The 20,345-nt window shown below is 41.3% G+C and overlaps 1 protein-coding gene, 1 long non-coding RNA gene and 1 pseudogene across 2 annotated transcripts; all 3 read left to right on the forward strand.

Annotated features, from left to right (window-relative positions):
• Nucleotides 1-1,697: 1,697 nt before the first annotated feature.
• Nucleotides 1,698-5,052, forward strand: LOC137257386 (uncharacterized protein F54H12.2-like). Its single transcript, XM_067794719.1, has 3 exons — nucleotides 1,698-2,189; nucleotides 2,289-2,689; nucleotides 4,863-5,052. Exons 1-3 carry the CDS (start codon nucleotides 1,698-1,700, stop codon nucleotides 5,050-5,052), a joined length of 1,083 nt encoding a protein of 360 aa, XP_067650820.1.
• A 2,194-nt stretch (nucleotides 5,053-7,246) lies between these two features.
• On the forward strand, nucleotides 7,247-8,777 carry LOC137258907 (uncharacterized). Its single transcript, XR_010954667.1, has 2 exons — nucleotides 7,247-7,438; nucleotides 8,617-8,777. It is a non-coding gene; the product is annotated as an uncharacterized lncRNA (long non-coding RNA).
• Nucleotides 8,778-10,913: 2,136 nt separating this feature from the next.
• On the forward strand, nucleotides 10,914-15,191 carry LOC137257387 (uncharacterized; annotated as a pseudogene).
• The last annotated feature ends 5,154 nt before the right edge of the window (nucleotides 15,192-20,345 follow it).

The following is a 20,345-nucleotide window of genomic DNA, read 5'->3' on the forward strand; positions in this document are numbered from 1 at the left end:
CATGTACAAGTTGAATGATTGGGGTGGCGATCCCATCGATGGCGCTTTTTACGCTGCAGAACTTCAACCTGTGACTGAAAACCCTGATCAGGAGTACAGAATTCAAGACATTGTCAACAAGAGGACCAGAAATAAACAGAAGGAAGTCTTAGTGACATAGCTTCATTGGCCAAAAAAGTACAATAGTTGGATCCCCGAGGTCAGTGTCAAGGATTATGCGAAGGTATAAAGAGAGACGAAACCAGAAAGGGATTCATTTTTTGGAATGGAAGACACAGTAGAAGCACAACCTCCTCTCTCACGAAGCAGGTCTGGTGAAATTTGGACTTTGTTAGGTCGAAAAGTAGCCAAAACAGTTACAGTGTTTTTCTCTCAAATCATCATTATTTACATTGTGGTGATTGCGTGTATTGTCAATTTGTCCTTGGGCAAAGGAAACTCCAATCTGTGGACAGCTCTCCTCAGCAGTAGTTTAGGATATCTCCTGCCTAATCCAAAGATTAAATCTAAACATGGATAAGTATGTGACAGTACGGAGTACGGATAGTAAGGACACCTTTTATCCCGACAATAAACCCTATCAGTTTCATGTCAAGTGAAACAAACCCCTTCACCTGGACAACCAATGGCTCGTAGGACTGACTGACATCACACTGTGTAACTGGATGGCTAAAGAGAAATCAGAATGTCGGGATATCTACATCTGTTCATCCTTGTGTGACACTTCCCACGTGGGTGACTCGGAGCTACCTGTGTTGAGACATGTTTGTCTAATGGGAAATAAAAGAGAACGGACGTTCGTTTTTCCTCAGTGTTATTACATACCTGTCAAATTGAAAGATGTACAGAACGTAGACATCTATATAAAGGACAGGAACGGTGATTTAGCTTCATTTATCACAGGACCCGTGACAGTGACACTTCATCTGAAACCACTGTGTGAGAAACAATGAACAGGAGATATTGGAGACCTTACCTGGATGACCCTAAGAAATGGACCAAATATTACTATTTACAGGCCAAGGGTTATCCCAATCCCTTTACCAACGTGGATGATTATGTCATCTATTACGAGAAACAAGGGGTGAAAATGGACCTACCTTCATCCACAGACACGTTTGCACTGACGTCTCCCACCCAACAAGTGGTTCAACAGGCTAAGGCACGTTTGGAGAAAAAAAACTAAACTTGGTAAAAGGGTCACAAGGAAAACAAACAAGAAGAAGAAGAAGAAAAACACAAATACTAAACGGACAAGGAAAGGAAAATACAATAACAAAAGTCCAGATAACCTGGACACCCAAACCTCATCATCTATATAAGTGGTACTGTAACACCAAGTCAGTCAGTCTAGCAGAAGCTGTCAAACAGTGCACACGCTTTCAAACGAGGCTCCCATTTTCTGCGACCATTATGTCGTGCAATGACCCATCAACTACTTTCAAATCCAGCTCTATCAGTGAGCTGGACATGTTTACCCAACCCTCCTTCACGACTGGCATAGATAAAATGTACTTTTTGGAAATGAGACCGACTTCTCAAATCACCACAGATACTAGCCCTGTTGAATTCAACATTAGTGGGCAGAATGTGGATTATACCGACTTGAAACGAACCACCCTGCACGTCACTGCTAAAATTATGCACGCAGGTGGTTCACCTTTGGTAGACAATGAACAGGTTGCACCAGCAAATCTATGGCTACAATCTTAAATGGAAAACTGGTGACCTTAGCCACCCATCTGTACTCCTACAAAAGCTATTTGAAACTCCTGATGAGAACAGGGACGGCAGGAAAAGAAGCGTGCGGTACCAGCCAGCTCTTCTACAGAGATGATGACGATGTCAACAGTACCGATTCAATCACTGGGGGCAATCATGGCCTTCTTATCAGAGGTGATCATACAGGGCTCAGCAGGTCGGTGGACATGTGTGGACCTCTGTACGAAGACGTCATGGAAAGTGACAAGTTCCTGATCAATGAAGTGGATATGCAAATTAAACTCTACCCTAGTAAACCCGAGTTTAATATCATGAGTAATGTGGCCAATAAGAAATTCAAAATTATACTGGAAGATGTCTATCTCCGACTGTGTAAGATACGACCCACAGCTTCCATTATCACAGGACATGCTAACATCTTGGCCACCGAGAATGCAGTGTACCCCTACATCAAAACAGATCTCCGGGTAGCCTCCATCCCTCAAGGACAACTCGATTTCACTTAGGACCAAATCTTTCAGAACTGCTGTCCAAACAAAGTGATCATAGGTCTCCTATCCTCTAAGGCACTGAATGGGGATTATGAACAGAACCCCTTCAACTTTCGATTCTTTGACATAGCCACCCTGGGGCTGTACGTCAATGGAGAATCTCTCCCAGCCCAACAGCTAAAAATCATAGATGGGTACACCATACCAGGTTTCCAAGGTCTGTTTGACCCCAGACACCCTTCTTCAGCTCCCAACATCAAAAGAAAAATGTTCCGTAAGGGGTACGCCCTGTTCCAGTTCACCCTGGAACCCTACTATGGAAGAGAATTTTTGGATCAGATCAAACGTGGGAACATACGTCTACAACTTCAGTTCAGTAAAGCCCTGCCGGAAACAGTGAGCTGTCTCGTGTATGCAGAAGAACCCCAGCTGGTGAAAGTGGATCGGGCCCGCAACATTCTGATAGAATCATCATCGTAAAGATTCCTCCATCACTAAACATGTCCATCACGCTCTGTTTCCCCTTCAGGGATTTTCATTTAACCTGATACCTGTCCAGTCATTAGTATAGTGATATTGTAGTAACCAATAAACACACCCAAAAAAAATTCCGCTAGCCCACACAAGTCCCTTATCGGAGAAGGACGGTTGGGAGGTATGGCATTGTGTTCTGTTGTTATCAAACAAACCAACAAGATATATAATTTCATTGTTTAATAGCTCCGTTCACATCAGTAGTACTATAGGTTCCATAGTCTACTTTACAATCTCAAGTTACAATGTAATCCATTTAAAGGACTTCTTCTTCTTCTGTTGAATTGGTATTCCAGGAGGTGGAGAGGTCACTTTAGGTGGTTTGGAATTCATTTCCACTTCCAGCCGTTGTCTGTTACCTACAAGTCCTTGAGGCACATGTATCTCTTTTAACGCCTGGTAAAATTCAGTCATTCCCTTGGGTTGAAAACGTTTATACAGATACTGAGAGTCCTTCAGTAAGTCTGCAATATGACTGCCTGGAATCACTCGACCCTTGTACATCAGCACACCTTTCTCATCCCACGATAGTCTCTGTTCAGGGTCATTCTGAATATGTCTCAATAAAGCAGCACCTCTCTGTCTGTAAGGTTTAGGGAGCACACTCAAAATCAAACTGGTATCCATGGGTTCTGACTCATCAGCGGTGTTAGAAGGACTCACATTTGAGGACGTATCCACAGCACCACTACCACCACCATTCACATCATGTTTCAAGAGGCGTTTATATCTATCCATGGGAACGAGTACTTGTTTTTGAATATGCTCCATTACAATGTCTTTAATAAAGGTCCAACCACCTTCAACACTAAACTAATGACAGACACACTTTTTGGCAGTAATTGTTTTCTCCGTGCATGAGACACGGATTTATTACCGAGAAAAGGGAGCACTTTTCTGTGTTTTCTCAGAGCAGTCAAATTATCCTTGGAGAGGGGAACATCTGAATGTAACAGATTATAAATGATCTCCACCAAGGCTCTTAATTGTTCACCAGTCACACTTTGCAACACCAACTTTTTTTGCACAGTGGATGTGGTCTCTTACAAAACACGTAAAAAATATCCGTTCTGCCTGAGTGTCTTAGACATAATGGTGTTTCAGTTCATCTGCACCGCTATTTATAGGCACAACACTCACAGGTGACTCACTGAATGAACATCACAAACAAAGTCACTGCTATTTATAGTCTCGGCACATATACAATGGGGTCTTCGCCTGGAAAACTTCTGGTTCTGAGTCTCAGCTTGTCTTCTGCACGTGGAGACATGTCCAGCACCAAATAGCCATAGGGTTGTTTCATAGCATCAGTGTATGCCTCCACCAGAATCCCAGCACGTCCAGGAAATAACTGTTTTCCAAGAGTCATCATCTGTGAAATATCCCGCACATTCTTGAACAAGACCAGGTACCACGTGTTCAGGGCTATGGTCCGTGCTGATTTGCCTTGACCATACAAATTCTGAGTAATAATGATCACACTCAGGCGTCGATGATGACAGCCTTGTGTAAATATCAGTTCCATGTCTTTAGAACTTAACACACGATATAAGAGATCATCCAGGATAATGAGTCCATGTTGTCCCTCAGAGGAAAACTGCTCAATGTCTGCTTCCGTGGGTAATCCCTGTTGGAACACGAGGTTTGCCACAGTTCTTTCCATGTCATCAAACAGAGATTGATAAACACCATAACAGTACAGTATTTTCTGGGGTGGGTCCTTCACATACATGCCATTCACATGTTGTAACAGTCTATACACCCACCGAGTCTTTCTTGCTCCTGTTGGCCCAGACACACAAATACTGGAACAGGGTTCAAAAGGTGTTAAACTTTGAGTTTCCCACCAAGGTTTAGTCGGATCGATCACAGCTTCAGGACTCCAAGTAAAAGTCGACTTTGGTGTGGAGGGTTGAACTTCAGTCATGTCCTCTCCCTTCTTCTTCCTTTTGAGCCAAGGTTTCTTCCCTTGAGTATCTAATTTGTGAACTTTGGATAGATGTAAGGGAAGTCTCAGTAAATGTCGAGCAGAACAACCACGTACAGGACAGTCTTTTTTGACCCTACCCATCTCATGCAATATATTTTCCTGTATGAGACTAATCCTATTTATAGTGTGGCTCCCAAAATGGCTGCCTATGGCTCCCAAAATGGCTGCCAATGGCTCCCTGTGGCTGCCAGCATGACTCCCATATGGCTCCCTGTGGCTCCCAAAATGGCTGCCAATGGCTCCCAAAATGGCTGCCAATGGCTCCCTGTGGCTCCCAAAATGGCTGCCAATGGCTCCCTGTGGCTGCCAGCATGACTCCCATATGGATCCCTGTGGCTCCCAAAATGGTTCCCTGTGGCTCCCAAAATGGCTGCCTATGGCTGCCAATGGCACTGACACAATAGAAATGTCCCTGTTGAGTCCTAAACTCAATACCCGTAAGGCACAGTATCTAAGTCTTTTTGAATGACACGTTTAGTGTACACCATACTATAAGTTTTGGTTTCTTTCCTGTTGAATATTTTCGTCGAATATCTGTCTCTAGCAATTTTGGAGGAGTTGGTCACTTCTATGACTTTCTCCTTTTTTCCTTCCTGTTCTTCCAAACCCAACATGTCTTTCTTGTGAGAAAGCACTGTGTCTTTGACAGAGTCAAAATTGATCAATTGTGAGTTGGTATAATTCAAAGTAAATCCTCTCACTTTGCAAGTTTCTTTGCCAGTTTTTGTTTTGTAGGCATAATATTTTGGCCCTCCTGAACACAAAATGGCAATGGGGTCTTAACTTGTTGAGAGGTACTGGGATTGGTGACTGAGGGACGTTTAGGGCAGGTCAGCTTATGCTGGCGAAGTGAGTGCATTTTCCTAAAAGTACTTCCACAAAAGGCTGCATGGTAAACCCTTCTGTTTCTGATCATGGGTTTTGATTGGGTTCATGTCCTCCATGGAGGGACTGCCATCAGAGCTGAGGTCATATGAAGAAGACATTTCCTCCATTTGTTCTTCTTCTACCAAGTGGTCTTCAGGTGATGTTATGGTTGTTGTTGTTGCTTGTGACTGCTCTTCCATCTGTCTACACAGCAGGCATATAGACCTCATATCTACTGACTCATCATCATTTGAAAAGACCATGTCCTTCAGCCCACTTCATCAAACTGGCATGATCATCAAAAGAATCTATTTTGGCCTGGAGATCCAGCTGAAATAAAACAAACATTTCACCCTGAACCATACTTTGCAGTATTGAGTCATATTAATACTTTTCAATCATTTTGTGCTAACAATATCATTAAATAGCATGTCATTATTATATCCATATAGTCACTTTAAAATAATACATCATTCATTCAGAAATATGAGCCGTTTTGACAGACCTGTTCGTTAGCCGTTTTGAGCGCAAGCCGTTTTCGCACCGGTTTAACGGGGCTGGTTCCCAAGGTTCCACCACACTATATCAATATCACATGCTGCCCGAGCGAGGACCGTATGGAAACAACTCAAACGGACAGAGGCCTGTGACAGCTGTGATTGGATGAAATAGTGTAAGATGTGTATGTGTTTTAAAAGCACATCCACCCTGTTATTAAAACTGACCACAATTTTAAGTATTTAGTGCTGTCATTTTTATCACCATGGGTTATGCTTATGTGTGTACCTATATTTTGAAGTAGGTGACATTCGGTGCGGACCTGGGGGTTGATGTGTTCCGCTTCCTGTGCTTGGCAAATGTGCCGGACAAGTTGGCCACAACTTGTGTTTTATTGTAGTTTAGAGGCCAGACTGTGCCCATGTGTACATGGAATGGCTGTTGATAGCCTGGATATTTTTTTAAAAAATATAAGGTTACTATAGAAGTCTATGGGAAAACATTTGGTGTTGTGTAACCTGTAGGGTTCGAGCACATTTCAGTAATTCATACTTTACATGCTTTCCTGTGTTTATTTCACCATGGAAACAAGTCAGTATGAATGTGGAGGCAAATTTAAAGGTAATGGGAGTAAAGATGGGGCTGTATTGAGTGGAATAGATTGTTCTAGTGTTGTGAATATGAACGTTGCTTCGTTTTGAGGCCAAACAGTGGTAATAGACCCCTATGGTGAGTTCTACCTTTGATTAATGGTTACCTGCTTCTAAATTTGTTGGAACTGATGAATTTGACAACAAAGTAAGCCAAAATCAACACTATTATAACAATGTGAGTGTCTGAGGTTATCCCCTGAGGGTCAAATTAAAGTTAAATGATAAGGAAAATCATGAAATATGTTCATTGCACAGCAGAACATGTCACAAACCCTTGTTTTAAATGTAAACATTGAAGCATATGGTCAGTTCTGTCTGTCTGACCCATTTTGCATGTGAATCAACTTAATTTTCTTTCCTTATTTTAAAAAAATTCCCCCTTTTTAACACATATGACTTTCAAAATTATTTTTTGTTTTATCTGCAACTGTCTCATTGCTGTTTTGGATTTTATGATTTGACATTTAATATAATAGCAACATTATTTTCAGCTTGCAGAATGCCTGTTGATGAATGGGGAGGTGTGTATGCACACATACATCAGAAACAGAAGCCTTCACATACAATGTGGTATTTCGACAAGCCGGTCTGAAGTCTGTTGTTGACTGCGTCTAATCAAGCACACGCCCTTTTCTTCGATATGTCTTACCACCTTGTAGCAGTTGCAGTACTTGGATATGTAGGTACATACAGTACATTTAAGTACCCCAGTCCAGTTAAAACACCACAATGTCTGACTGGTAACTTCCCCCACTCGGTCGTCGTCATCCATTGGAAGTTTCTGACCATGATCTCTTAATGCCTCACTGTGCAGTATTTCTTTTTGCCAGACATGAATTAAGGGCTGTACATGAACCCAAGAAGTTGATTAGATGTAAATAATAACAATTGATCCTTGTAGAGTGGGTCTGACCAGAAATTTTATTGACATGAGAGTGTGTGATGTCTTTAAATTATCTCCCTTGTTTACCCATATACAATATGTCTTCTTGTCACCCAGTAACCCATAAATTATTGCAGAGAAACACTGGTTTTAGCTGATACTGTCAAATACTGTTAACTGTGAATAGAAATATTCAGTTTTGGGCAGGTTAACCAATAAATTTCCAAAATTATGAGGATATTTCCACTTTGTACCCTCTAAACTGGCTTATACATGAAACTGTCAAGTCTAACAACCTCAAAACAATTCACAGTAAATAATTTTGATTTCCTGGAAGTTTTTAAAAGTCTTAGCTTGATGAATCAATAGAGTCAAGCATAAGTTCCTATCATGCTGTGGTCAAAAAGTGATTTCATCGGTTTAAGGGGTCATTTGCCTTGATCGACGAACAGGCGGCAGGGTACTCTGATCAGTGTTCCAGACAGCTAGGCATTATGCATCTCCTCACTTAGTACTTTTTGACAAACTTCATCAACCAGCCTTACATATGTCAAGATTCTAAAGCTGCTTAATGTGAAATCTCCCCAATATCTGGCCTATAGTCCATGATTTTGGTCGTTCAAAATATATTCTGGTTTGATATGATCTAGGCAGCCCCAGTCATGTATGGAATCAACCCATGACCCCCTTCTTTTGTGAAATAGGAGTGAAGTCCCATGGTATATACATGATTTGAAAACTTTCTCTATGAAAGCAGAAATGCATTTTTGCAAAGCTTTGATGAAGTAGACATGATGTAACTCTTACACCTCTATCAGTGCAGCAAATCTCTTTATTCTTTTGCCATAATAGATATGTTGGACAGAAAAAAATATTGAGGTTTCATGCAGTTTTATTTTTTTTCTGAGAAGTTTCATGTATGTACAGTACATAAATCACAGATTGGCCTTGTGCAGATGCAGACCATTTTTTCTACAGGTTCCACCACACTATATCAATATCACATGCTGCCCGAGCGAGGACCGTATGGAAACAACTCAAACGGACAGAGGCCTGTGACAGCTGTGATTGGATGAAATAGTGTAAGATGTGTATGTGTTTTAAAAGCACATCCACCCTGTTATTAAAACTGACCACAATTTTAAGTATTTAGTGCTGTCATTTTTATCACCATGGGTTATGCTTATGTGTGTACCTATATTTTGAAGTAGGTGACATTCGGTGCGGACCTGGGGGTTGATGTGTTCCGCTTCCTGTGCTTGGCAAATGTGCCGGACAAGTTGGCCACAACTTGTGTTTTATTGTAGTTTAGAGGCCAGACTGTGCCCATGTGTACATGGAATGGCTGTTGATAGCCTGGATATTTTTTTAAAAAATATAAGGTTACTATAGAAGTCTATGGGAAAACATTTGGTGTTGTGTAACCCCAAGGGTAAGGGACGTAAGTCTAGTTTACTAATGGATGCCCATGTGTTTCTTTGTCTGATATTAGAAATGGAGGGAAACTGGCTTACACAATGGAATAGGTGTTATGGATTACAGTCTGATGGATTATTCTTTATTCTGATGGACAATGTTTTTGGTGTGTACACTGTTCATGATTTTCATACCGATGACGGGACAGATCACGTATGTATCGTTACATTGTTCTGATATCACCATTACATGTCTACATTGACATATCACCACACCTAGTATACATGATGTGTTGGCGAATAATGAGAGAGTGTGAACTGTAAATAGATGAAGTGATTTTTTTGTTATGGTGGCAAAACAAATGAATCAATGGACCAGTATAATTTTGCGCTGTCTGTATAACCACATCATAAATATGAATTGTAACTGAATTGTTAGGGGATTTTGTTTTATTAGATTGTGGTTCATGTATTACAGACATTGTTAACAGTGTGTGTGTGTGTATGTGTGTGTGTGTGTGTGTGTGTGTGTGTGTGTGTGTGTGTGTGTGTGTTTATTGGTTTCAACAACTATTTTTTATTTGTAACTGAAGAGAAATATCAACAACTACTCTATTGTAGCTGACATAATAAAGTCAATATTTGATTTTTTTGTCTTTGTGTCCTTCGTTTAGTACAGCCTGATGTTTGCAAGGTGAATACCCTTTAGGATAGTACGCTGGGGGGGTTGTTTGGTACAATTTCCAGTGCCAGTATTCTCAACCTTAGGGGAATCTGAAATAGTGGAATTTTCCAACACCAGTGGATGACCCCCTTACAGATGAGTGAGAGGAAATATAGGCCAAATTGAGAGGAAATGGCGGCCTTGAAAATACAGGTCAAACTGAGAGGAAATGGTAACCTTAAAACTATTGCAGGTCACAAAAAGAAAGTTCCAGAGTTTGGAACGGGAAGTTCTTTGTCTGAATATTCCAAATATAAAACCCTGGTTCCCATTCCTTTACACATTTTCACCCAAGTTCACGCCTCGTTGCTGTACTACACACAGAAATCGCTGAGGAATATTGTTCTAAGGTGAAAATTGCATTCATATACAAGAAACGATTTATACATCTATCATTGAGATTTGCGGTTAGTTCGGCATAGCACCAATGCTATTACTATTGGGTAATATATTAAGGGATGGAAAAAGAGAATAAATGTCAAACAACACAACAGAATAGATTCGTCAAGTAGCAATTAAAGCTGAGTCACTGATTAGAATTAAGGGAGATTTCTAATCACGAGGTACGACATGAGACCAGGGAATGATGTAACTTCTAACGAATCAGAGAGATTGTAGAGGGTCAAAACCCAAATCCCAGTTACGACATGGTGGAGATTGCGGGTTTTGTCTTGAACAAAATGTGTTTACAGACGACCGTTAGTACCTTTTCATTCGTTTGTACTGACGTTTGACGACTGTAGATTTCTTTTCGCCGTTTGAACATGGTACTGTAGTATTTTTTCCACCCCTCTTGACTTGTAATGTCTCAACCAAATGATTCTGACTTATCGACGTCATATGACAGTACGATCTTTCATCCCATCACTTCCAATATCTTTACTAATTCGGCCCGCCTAGGTTTAATACAGCCACCGTTACGATCTCCCCCCCCCCCCCCCCCCCCCTCCCAGGATCCCCAGAATCTGCCTCCATCTGACGCTTCGGGCTCAGTTACACCTGTTCTTCGGAACTTTCCTCATTCTGTTTCTCAGGACTTCCTCTCATCCCTTTCTCAGGAGGATTTAGAATCTTCAAGTTCCTCTACACATTTGGCAGATGTAGACATTCTTGTAAGTTCCAATTCTGAATTCACGATGGGCGATTCCACATTAATGCCAGAACATTTTACAGGTAAAGATAGTTCTCATGCTGAGGAATGGCTTGATCGTTTTCTCCATTTTGCAAATTTCAAACAGTGGAATCACTCCCAGAAAATACAGGTTTTCCCACTCTTTTTAAAGGATTCGGCATACTTGTGGTATAAAGACGTGCTACAGACATCACACAATGAATTCATTCTGTTTGACGAAGTCCAACAGTTGTTTAAGGACAAATACGTCCACTCAACCGATCGATGGTCTCTGCTCGAAAAGTTTGGATCACGTAAATTATTACCAACTGAAACCATAGATGTGTATTTGGCAGAATTAACAGAGACGGCTAGTCTGTTAGGTAAGACAGAAACAGACATATTGGACGCGTTAGAGGACTAGATGATAGTACACAGCAACACATGCTAATGAAACAGCCTAAAACTCTCAATGACGCTGTTTCATTTGCGCGGCTTGCTCGATCGATATTACCTCAGGTAAAACAGGACCAGAGAGTGAGCACGGCAATCGATACTCTGAGAGAACAGATTGCTGCTCTATCGGTGAAACTGACCCCGTCGCCACGGGTCAATACTTTTCAGTACCAACAGAACAGGCGCTCCAAATCTGCCAGCCCAACCAACAGGTATTCATCAGGACCGCCCCAGCCACCACACCCTCAGTTTTGGCAACAGTCATCTCCAGAGCCATTCTACCAACGAAGACAACAGCCCCTTCCCCAAAGAAACAACTTCAGACAGGGACGCAACATGGGCCGGAACCAGCATTGCTATCGATGCGGATGTGAGTATGTTTTCTCTCATGTTGATAAGTGTCCGGCGCGAAATGCGAAATGTCATTTTTGTCAGAAAGTGGGACATTTTCATCAGGTATGCAGGGCTAGGAGTCGATCAAACACTATCCAACGTCAATAGCAATTACAGTCTCGATCACGTAGGCAGTTTCCCCGTTCGGAAAGGCAAAGTTTTTCAACTTCGAATTTAAAGTCGCCACATCCTTCTGCCCCATCTTTCACTGAACGTCCATCTCCTTTTTTCCAAGTAACATCAAAGGTTGATAACAGGCATAGGATACATGTCATATTAGGAGACCAACTGATTTCCTCTATAGTGGATTCTGGTGCTGCTATTAGTGTTATAACCTTAGATGCATTCAATGCGTCAGGTTTAAGAAACAAAATTTCTATTCAACAATCAGATGTTATATCACTTCAAGGAATAAGTTCTACTGTAGTCCCGGTCATAGGAAAAGTTCTACTTCCCATCACAATTGGTTGTTTTCAAACAGAACACTGTTTTCAGGTTGTTACAGCGTTAACGTCGCCTATGTTCTTAGATTTAGACTTTTTGACCCAACAAGCTGCAATTCTGAATTATCAATCTTTCACATTGACACTTCAAAATGGGTTAACAGTTCCGGTTTGGTCACATAATAGTGAGCCCCTTCCTGTTTTGGACCATCCCAAAACATCTGAACAGATACCGGTTCGTTCATTGACGGCTGTCACCATTGCCCCTCAATCTGAAATTATTTTTCCAGTTTATGTGAGTGGAATCCCGTCTGATCATGTAGGCATATGTGAACCTAACCCTCTCTTAGCAGAAACACATCAGGTCTTAGGAGCTCGTTGCGTTGTTTCCGCAAAACAAAATCTGTGTACCAAATAATCAATACTAATGCTTATGCTGTAGAGATCCCCAAAGGCCATGAAGTAGCTCATTTTACCATTGTCCCGTCAGAGGAAATTGCGCCTATGCAGTCCTCTGCCTTACACAAGGAGGAACCGCCCCTTTCGCAATCTGAAATTGATGCAAGGTTACGTGATTTGAATATTGATTTTTCGGCATCCCCTCTGTCTCAGGAGCAACAGGTTAGGCTTGGTCAACTGTTAGTCAACTATCGGGATTGCTTTGCTATTAATCTCACGGAGATAGGTTTGAATGATTCTGTACAACATAACATTGATACAGCAGATGCCCCACCGGTGAGACAACGGTTTTACCGTACTAATCCTGCAATGCGTGCAGAGATAGATCGTCAGGTTCAGGAGTTAGTGGACTTAGGCATTTGTGAACCAGACCATACTAGCCCCTGGGCCTCTCCTGTTGTTATGGTACCTAAAAAACAGCCCAAAGGTTCCCCTCCATCTTGGCGACAAGCGGTAGACTACAGCGTTGTAAATTCACTCTGTCGGCCAGTAGTGTTTCCAATGCCCAGATTACAAGATGTTCTTGATGTCCTAGGTACATCCCATGCCCAGTTTTACACAACTATTGATTTGGCATCAGGGTATTTGCAGATAGCTTTAAATGAGGACAGTAAGCCTAAAAGTGCTTTTGTTACAGCTAGTGGCACCTACCATTTCAATCATATGGCCTTTGGTCTGGCCTCTGCACCAGCCACTTTTCAAAGATTGATCAATGACATTTTCCGCAACCTAAATTGGCGTAAAACAATGTGTTATTTGGATGATATATTGTGCTTTTCCCGAGATTTTGACACCCATTTGAAAGATCTAGAAGAGGTGTTCTTGTGCTTGCGCAAAGCAAATTTAAAAGCGAAGCCATCCAAGTGCCAGTTTGCGAAATCATCTGTTGCATATTTAGGCCATATGTTTTCACAAAATGGAGTACAAGTTGATCCAGAGAAAACTAGCGTGATAGCAAATTTCAAGACCCCCAAAACACCCAAGGAAGTCAAAGGTTTCCTCGGTATGGTAGGATTTTATCGCCGTTTTATTCAGGGCTTTTCAAAAATAGCTGCTCCTCTGCACATCCTTTTACAAAAGGACAAATCAGTTGTATGGACCGACGCCCAGGAAAACGCATTTCAAACCCTTAAGTCGGCTTTACTCAAACCGCCAATCCTAGCGTTTCCGGATTTTGACAAACCATTCATTCTGTATACCGATGCTAGTGATGAGGCTTCATGCTATTTATTAGGTCAGGAAGATGGAAATGGCAAGGATGTAGTCATTGCTTACAGTGGTCGTGCTTTATCTAAAGCGGAGAAAAACTATGGAATAACAGAAAAGGAATGTTTGGCAGTCGTGTCGGGAATTAAACATTTCCAGATATATCTGACACACGCTCCATTTACGGTTGTGACAGAGCACAGGGCTTTACAATATTCGAACGACAATAAGGACCGCTCAGCTAGGTTGAGATTTCACCTTCACCATTCAGTATCGACCCGGCAAGAAGTTAGGTAATGCGGATTTTTTATCCCGTTTGCCGCATCCAGAATTCCCACCTGACTCAGATGACCCACTTTCTGATATTCCCTATCTATTTGCCACTGACGTGAATCGTGTATGCAACGCTGCCTCTCAATCGCCGGACAGCGGTAGCGATCATTCAGTTATCACTACACATGAGGATTCATCAGACTTGTATGACAAGGACATTAGCAATAATCCTCTTAGTGTAATTCCAGAGTTTCAGGGAGATTATTCAATAGCACAGAGACAATATGATGATCCTGAGCTCAAACCATTGATTGACTGCATTAAGTCTCATCTATTTACCAAGGATGACAAGACTACTCGTGCACTGTTGTTACAAAGTCAGGATTATGTCATGGATGGTGACATACTATATCATTTGTATGCGCCGCCTGGACCCGGCCGTAGAAAAGACAGAATTATTCGTCAGCTAGTGATTCCTAAATCTTTGATAAACAGTGTCAAGTCAATAAACGTGATTTTCACAAGAAACCTGCTCCTTTACAATCCCTACCTGCCCCAGGTAAATTATTTGATCGGGTACAAGCTGATTTCTTGGGACCATTATCGACTACCAAAGCAGGACACCGGTACATCTTTTTGTTGACTTGTGCATTTTCACGATGGAGTGTAGCCATCCCTCTTTCAACACTGGAAGCGGCAGAGGTGGCTCAGACATTCTACTCCAAGTATATTTGTGTTTATGGAATCCCAAGAGTGCTATTAACTGATAACGGTACTTCATTCACCAGTAAGCTGTTTACTGTAGTGTGTTCAATATTAGGGATCGAAACTTTGAAAACTAGTAGTTACCATCAGCAGACTAATGGAGCTTGTGAGAGACTGAACTCATTCATTATGCAAACGCTCCGTTTGTTTATCAATGATAATCAAGACAATTGGGATGATCTCCTCCCTAGTGTTATGTTTGCGTATAACACTAGCCCAGCAACACAGAGTACTGGATTTTCCCCATGTTTCCTCCTGTTTGGTCAAGAATGTTCAGTACCCATTGATGTTGAATTACAGTCAACTGAACCTCTTCCACAAACAATTAAACAAAGACTTGATGCCATTTTACATCATGTGGAGGTTACTAGACAATTGGCACGCACCAATTTACAACAAGCACATGAGAAAGCTAAGTGCTATTATGACAGGAATACTTCAAACCCTATTTTTCAGCTGGGAGACAAGGTGTGGCTCCACGCAACCGCGCGTGTTGTGGGTAAATGTCGAAAGTTAGGACAGATTTTTCATGGACCTTTCTACATTGCTGATGAATTGCCCCACTTTACGTACAAACTGCGTTGTTGTGATGACCATAGATTACTTAAAGTGCCTGTCCACACGAACCGCTTGAGAAGATTTGTCAATCCTAAGGAGAGATTAACTAACGTCAATTCCTCGTACGCAACCTGACATGCCCCTTAATCAGTCTCAGCTTGATGCGTCTGAGTCGGACACAGACGTGACGAACACCGCGTCACAGCAACAACCAGCAAAACAGACACAAGATTCTACTTTTGATTTACTTTTGATGATGATGTCTTCATTGTTAAACGAATCGTGGCTCACAAACTGGTTAATGGAGAGACATATTACAAAATCCACTGGGAAAATTTCTCCGTGCAAGAAGCAACATGGGAACCTGAATCCAATATCCCACAAAGCTTAATTCGCGACTACATGATTCATAAATCATTGCGGAAAAAGAAGAAGCGCAAGCATTAGCATGTGCAATACAGTTTCGCAGCGCCTACAGTTTATTTAACTTATTAATATATTTTGTTCCTTTTTCAGTTTGGCACAGCAATATCAAGTTGGAGAGGGCCCCTCTAATATTGATTTTTGCATGTGTTTTATTGCAGGAAAATACCTAGTTGATGTTATAAGCATGGGGCACAGCTCATATCGATACATGCTATAGATCATTCATTATAATGTTACATATGTAATTGTCCCAAGGTAACAGGAAATCTCCAGAAATGTTTCCATATACTGATGTATGTATTGTCTTGTCAAATGTCTTGTTGTGCACATTCAGAGTACTTGGACTACATACAGTCACATGTTGGTTGATGATAAAAAATATATTCATATACACGGATTATGATTAATGACCAAACGTTGTTAAGGTTTGGGTCACGTCGCATACTACTACTTAATGAATACATTTCCGAGTTACTGACCACAAACGTGTAGGTCAAGTTACATATAGTCCTACTATTTGTCCGCGAACGATTATAAATCGCGTAGTCCAGAAGAGACGTCGTACATATTCGCGGACTATTACAAAGCAATTCGCTATGTGCGTGTACAAGAAAAAAAGAAATGAACTACGCTATACAGAGCTCTGACGATAGTGCGTTGCGCGACGATTCAGTATACTGACAAATCCGATGATATTCAATGCGAACTACGGTGAAATCGATGATGTTCAATGAAAAACGGTGCAGTACGTTGGTATGCAGTGAAATAGATTGGAATGCGTTGATATTCAATGAAATACAATGAAATACTATGTCGCTCAATGAAAGACGGTGATGAACACTGAATTACAGTGACACGACTCGAGAGAAGTCAAGAAAAGTCGGTGTTCAATGATTCTATTATGCTTACATACATATATTCTGTGATGAAGAAATATTTGCATGAAACAAAATGTTGTTGAATGTTGTTTGTTCGCATGCATCTTGGTGGGACACTACTGTTACTTCTGTGTGACGATTATTAACATTTTAAATACTGTAACATTTGATTTACTATTCCTCGTAGCAGATACAAGGTGAACGTAGTTTCACTGTGACTATATTTTCCAATCCATGGAATTTACTAATAATACTATTGATGACATATATGATTTTCTTTTACAAATCTGTTTATGATTCATGGTTGACTTTCTTTGATTTTTAGCAACAAGAACTCTTCGACGACCAGTTTGGGTCTTGTTTACTTTCATGGCGCTTGTCAGCATCCAACACCAAGTTGCTTCTGTTCATACAGAACTTCGACTGCCATGGGGAGTCGTATTCGTTCATACGTTGCATATTGACATTGCCCCAAATAAATGGGTTCATGTATATAAATACCAAATGCCAGATTTGGTGGGTATGGGCAATAGACCCAACTACCAAAATCTATGTGGTGAATATTCATTACTGGCTCTTCTCGATTTTCTAGAACGGGAATTCGCTTTCCTTACCTGCCATTTCATCCGTCATATCGATACCACCTTTCCGCTAAACCACACTTTTATCGGCCATCTGGTTGACAACACTCGCCGTCGGTACCAAAGATGGTCGCCTCAATCCTCTTGCGTTTTCTGCAGAAAGTCTATTCCTTTCGTAGCAGGCCCAACTTTTAACATTTACCGCTCCCCTGTTGCTATGCAACCATTAATAGGGGCTGCGCTGACCGTTCAGGCCTTATCGTCGGTGCCGGGAGATATCCCATACATATATTGTCCTGAATGTGGTACTCCGTATCTTAATGGGCGTGTGGTCCTCACCCACATTGTTAGGTCAATACCACCTTTGCGTCTTCGTTGTTTAACACAACATCAGGTGGCTCCCCGCCCAGCCAGTGCACCGCCTGTAATTTCTTCACCTTCAGAGCCCACTATCCCTCCACTTTCTCCTTCCAACCTTTCACTCATACAACCACCGCGGTCTCCACGTCACCACGAGGATTCCTCGGACGGTTGGTGGTTATCGAGCGGGTCAGACGAGCCTACCCGTCGCTCAAATCCACCTGCTCAACCGAATTCATCAGCAGTATCCTCTGAATCCGAATCATATCAAGACTATCCACACGTGTCCAGAGCAGCCTCTGAAATAAGGGAGATTTCCAATCACGAGGTACGACATGAGACCAGGGAATGATGTAACTTCTAACGACTCAGAGAGATTGTAGAGGGTCATGTGACAAGGGTGGAGCAGGCTCGAACACCTTAAAAAGATACCGTCAGCACTAAAAAGATGCGAGGTGCGGTGCGGGTTGAAGAGACAGTAGAACGCTCACATCCCGAGAGCTTGCCCTACCCTGTCCAGGCCAAGACCAATTGTTATGAAGAGAGGGATCGAGTAAACCGATGTGAGTATAGAAACTTGTGTTGAGTTATTCATTGTATGCCAGAGTGCCAGTACATGAATGCTATGTGTTAGTTAGGAATCCCGGTCGTCAGACCACTTATTCCTAGATGTAGCACCCCGGACAGACCAAGCGAGTATGCCACCAGAGCTGGCAGCACCCCCAATAAGGCAGAACGGTCATCGTAACAGGTAACTGGTAAGAGGGTTTACTAACACCCAAATCCCAGTTACGACAATATCTTGAACTGTGAGTATTTCTCCTTTTTTATTCTATGTTAAATTTTGATTTAAATACAACATGTTTACTGACTGATTCCTTAACATGATGTGTGTGTACAAAATATTTTATTTTTCAGTCAAGACAGATTGGGGGAAACCCCTCCAACCCCACATTTCGACTACTGCTGGGACACGAAGTAAGTTTGCTATTTTCCTTCTTTTTTATATTCAGTTTAATTGCTGGTACATTTCTGAAAAAGAAATTTTACTAATTCATTTTTGTTGTTATTTCAGTGATGAGAGCTCCTTTTGGGGGGGCGGAGGAGGCCATAATGGCCTCTGCTGAGTAAGTAATGCTTTCATACTATTGTAATGCATGTCGAAAAATCTGAAGTAGTAATGGGAAAGTTAATTTCATTCCAAAGAATATGTTGTTTAACTATGAGGATTCCTTAGCATAATACCAGTGTAAAATGATCAAATCCATTTTTTCAGTCAAGGCAAGACACCAACCTCCCCACAGTATTCAGACATTACAGAGCAGGAGATGGAGTGAGTTTTTTCTGCAGTCTTCACATATAAGTAGAGTATTCAGTTTAATTCATGGTAATGTTGTTAATCACAATCACAATAGTAATCATGTCATTTTTCTTTTGCAGTGATGAGGAGGAGATGGACGCCCCAGAGTAAGTTATGTGAATGGGTTCATAACATTGTAATAGATGTTGTATTGTGTGTGAGTGAGTGAGTGTGTGTGTGTATATGTATGTGTGATTACTTGTTGTTCATATGTATAGCTGGCTTTTTTTCTATGTTTTTTTGTGAATACTGTTATTAGTGGTTACTGGTATTCGGTGCTTGTAGATATTGTTGTGTTTGTATATAGTATTACTTGCCTTGTACATATGTAAAAAATAAAGGAGCCCTTGGGTGGGCAAATGATTCATTCATTGTTGGGCTACAGTCATTCCTAACCTGTTTGTCCACATGAATGAGTTACTTGTCCCAACCCACCAAATCACCTTGACATGCTGGGATGTTGGATACCTATGTGGTGCTGGATACATGGGATATGTCATGGAAATCTGTGCTCCTGGATACATTGGATATGTCATGGAAATCGGTGCTTCTGGATACATTGGATATGTCATGGAAATCTGTGCTCCTGGATACATTGGATATGTCATGGAAATCTGTGCTCCTGGATACATTGGATATGTCATGGAAATCTGTGCTCCTGGATACATTGGATATGTCATGGAAATCTGTGTTCCTGGATACATTGGATATGTCATGGAAATCTGTGGTCCTGGATACATTGGATATGTCATGGAAATCTGTGATCCTGGATACATTGGATATGTCACGGAAATCTGTGTTCCTGGATACATTGGATATGTCATGGAAATCTGTGCTCCTGGATACATTGGATATTTCATGCTCCTGGATCAGTGTGTGAATCTATTCATTCATGGAACTATACGTGCTGTTGAACACAATGGATATACCTGCCATGAGGTAAGTTGTTTCTCTGCACAAATGTGTACACTTACCTTAATATTCTGTTGATGTATGGTGGAAAATATGTATCCACAAAGTATATAATCCAATGAATGGCACTCAATCTATATCATCCAGTGAATTGTGTGTATATTGAGGCACTCTGGTATATCCACAATGTGTAGTCACTATAGCCACTAGCAACTTCAGAGACTGTCAGGGACTGTCGTGGGGGGCTTTTTATACCGGCTTTGAATCTAAAAATAAATTGTGGAGGAATCCCATGTATGACATGAGTCATACTCTAAATATAGACACAAGCAGAGTAAAAAAATAATCATCTGAGTCACAGGCTAAATATAGGAGTGACTCATACTC

This window comes from Haliotis asinina, chromosome 12 (genome assembly GCF_037392515.1).
Source record: "Haliotis asinina isolate JCU_RB_2024 chromosome 12, JCU_Hal_asi_v2, whole genome shotgun sequence".
NCBI lineage: Eukaryota > Metazoa > Mollusca > Gastropoda > Lepetellida > Haliotidae > Haliotis > Haliotis asinina.

Excerpts from the sequence above, each read along its gene's own strand:
- LOC137257386 (XM_067794719.1), top strand. The coding sequence starts at position 1,698 with ATGGCTACAATCTTAAATGGAAAACTGGTGACCTTAGCCACCCATCTG. Across the intron at positions 2,190-2,288 it reads ACATCAAAACAGATCTCCGG|GCACTGAATGGGGATTATGA; the intron begins GTAGCCTCCATC and ends CTATCCTCTAAG. Across the intron at positions 2,690-4,862 it reads ATTCTGATAGAATCATCATC|TGTGGCTCCCAAAATGGCTG; the intron begins GTAAAGATTCCT and ends TCCTATTTATAG.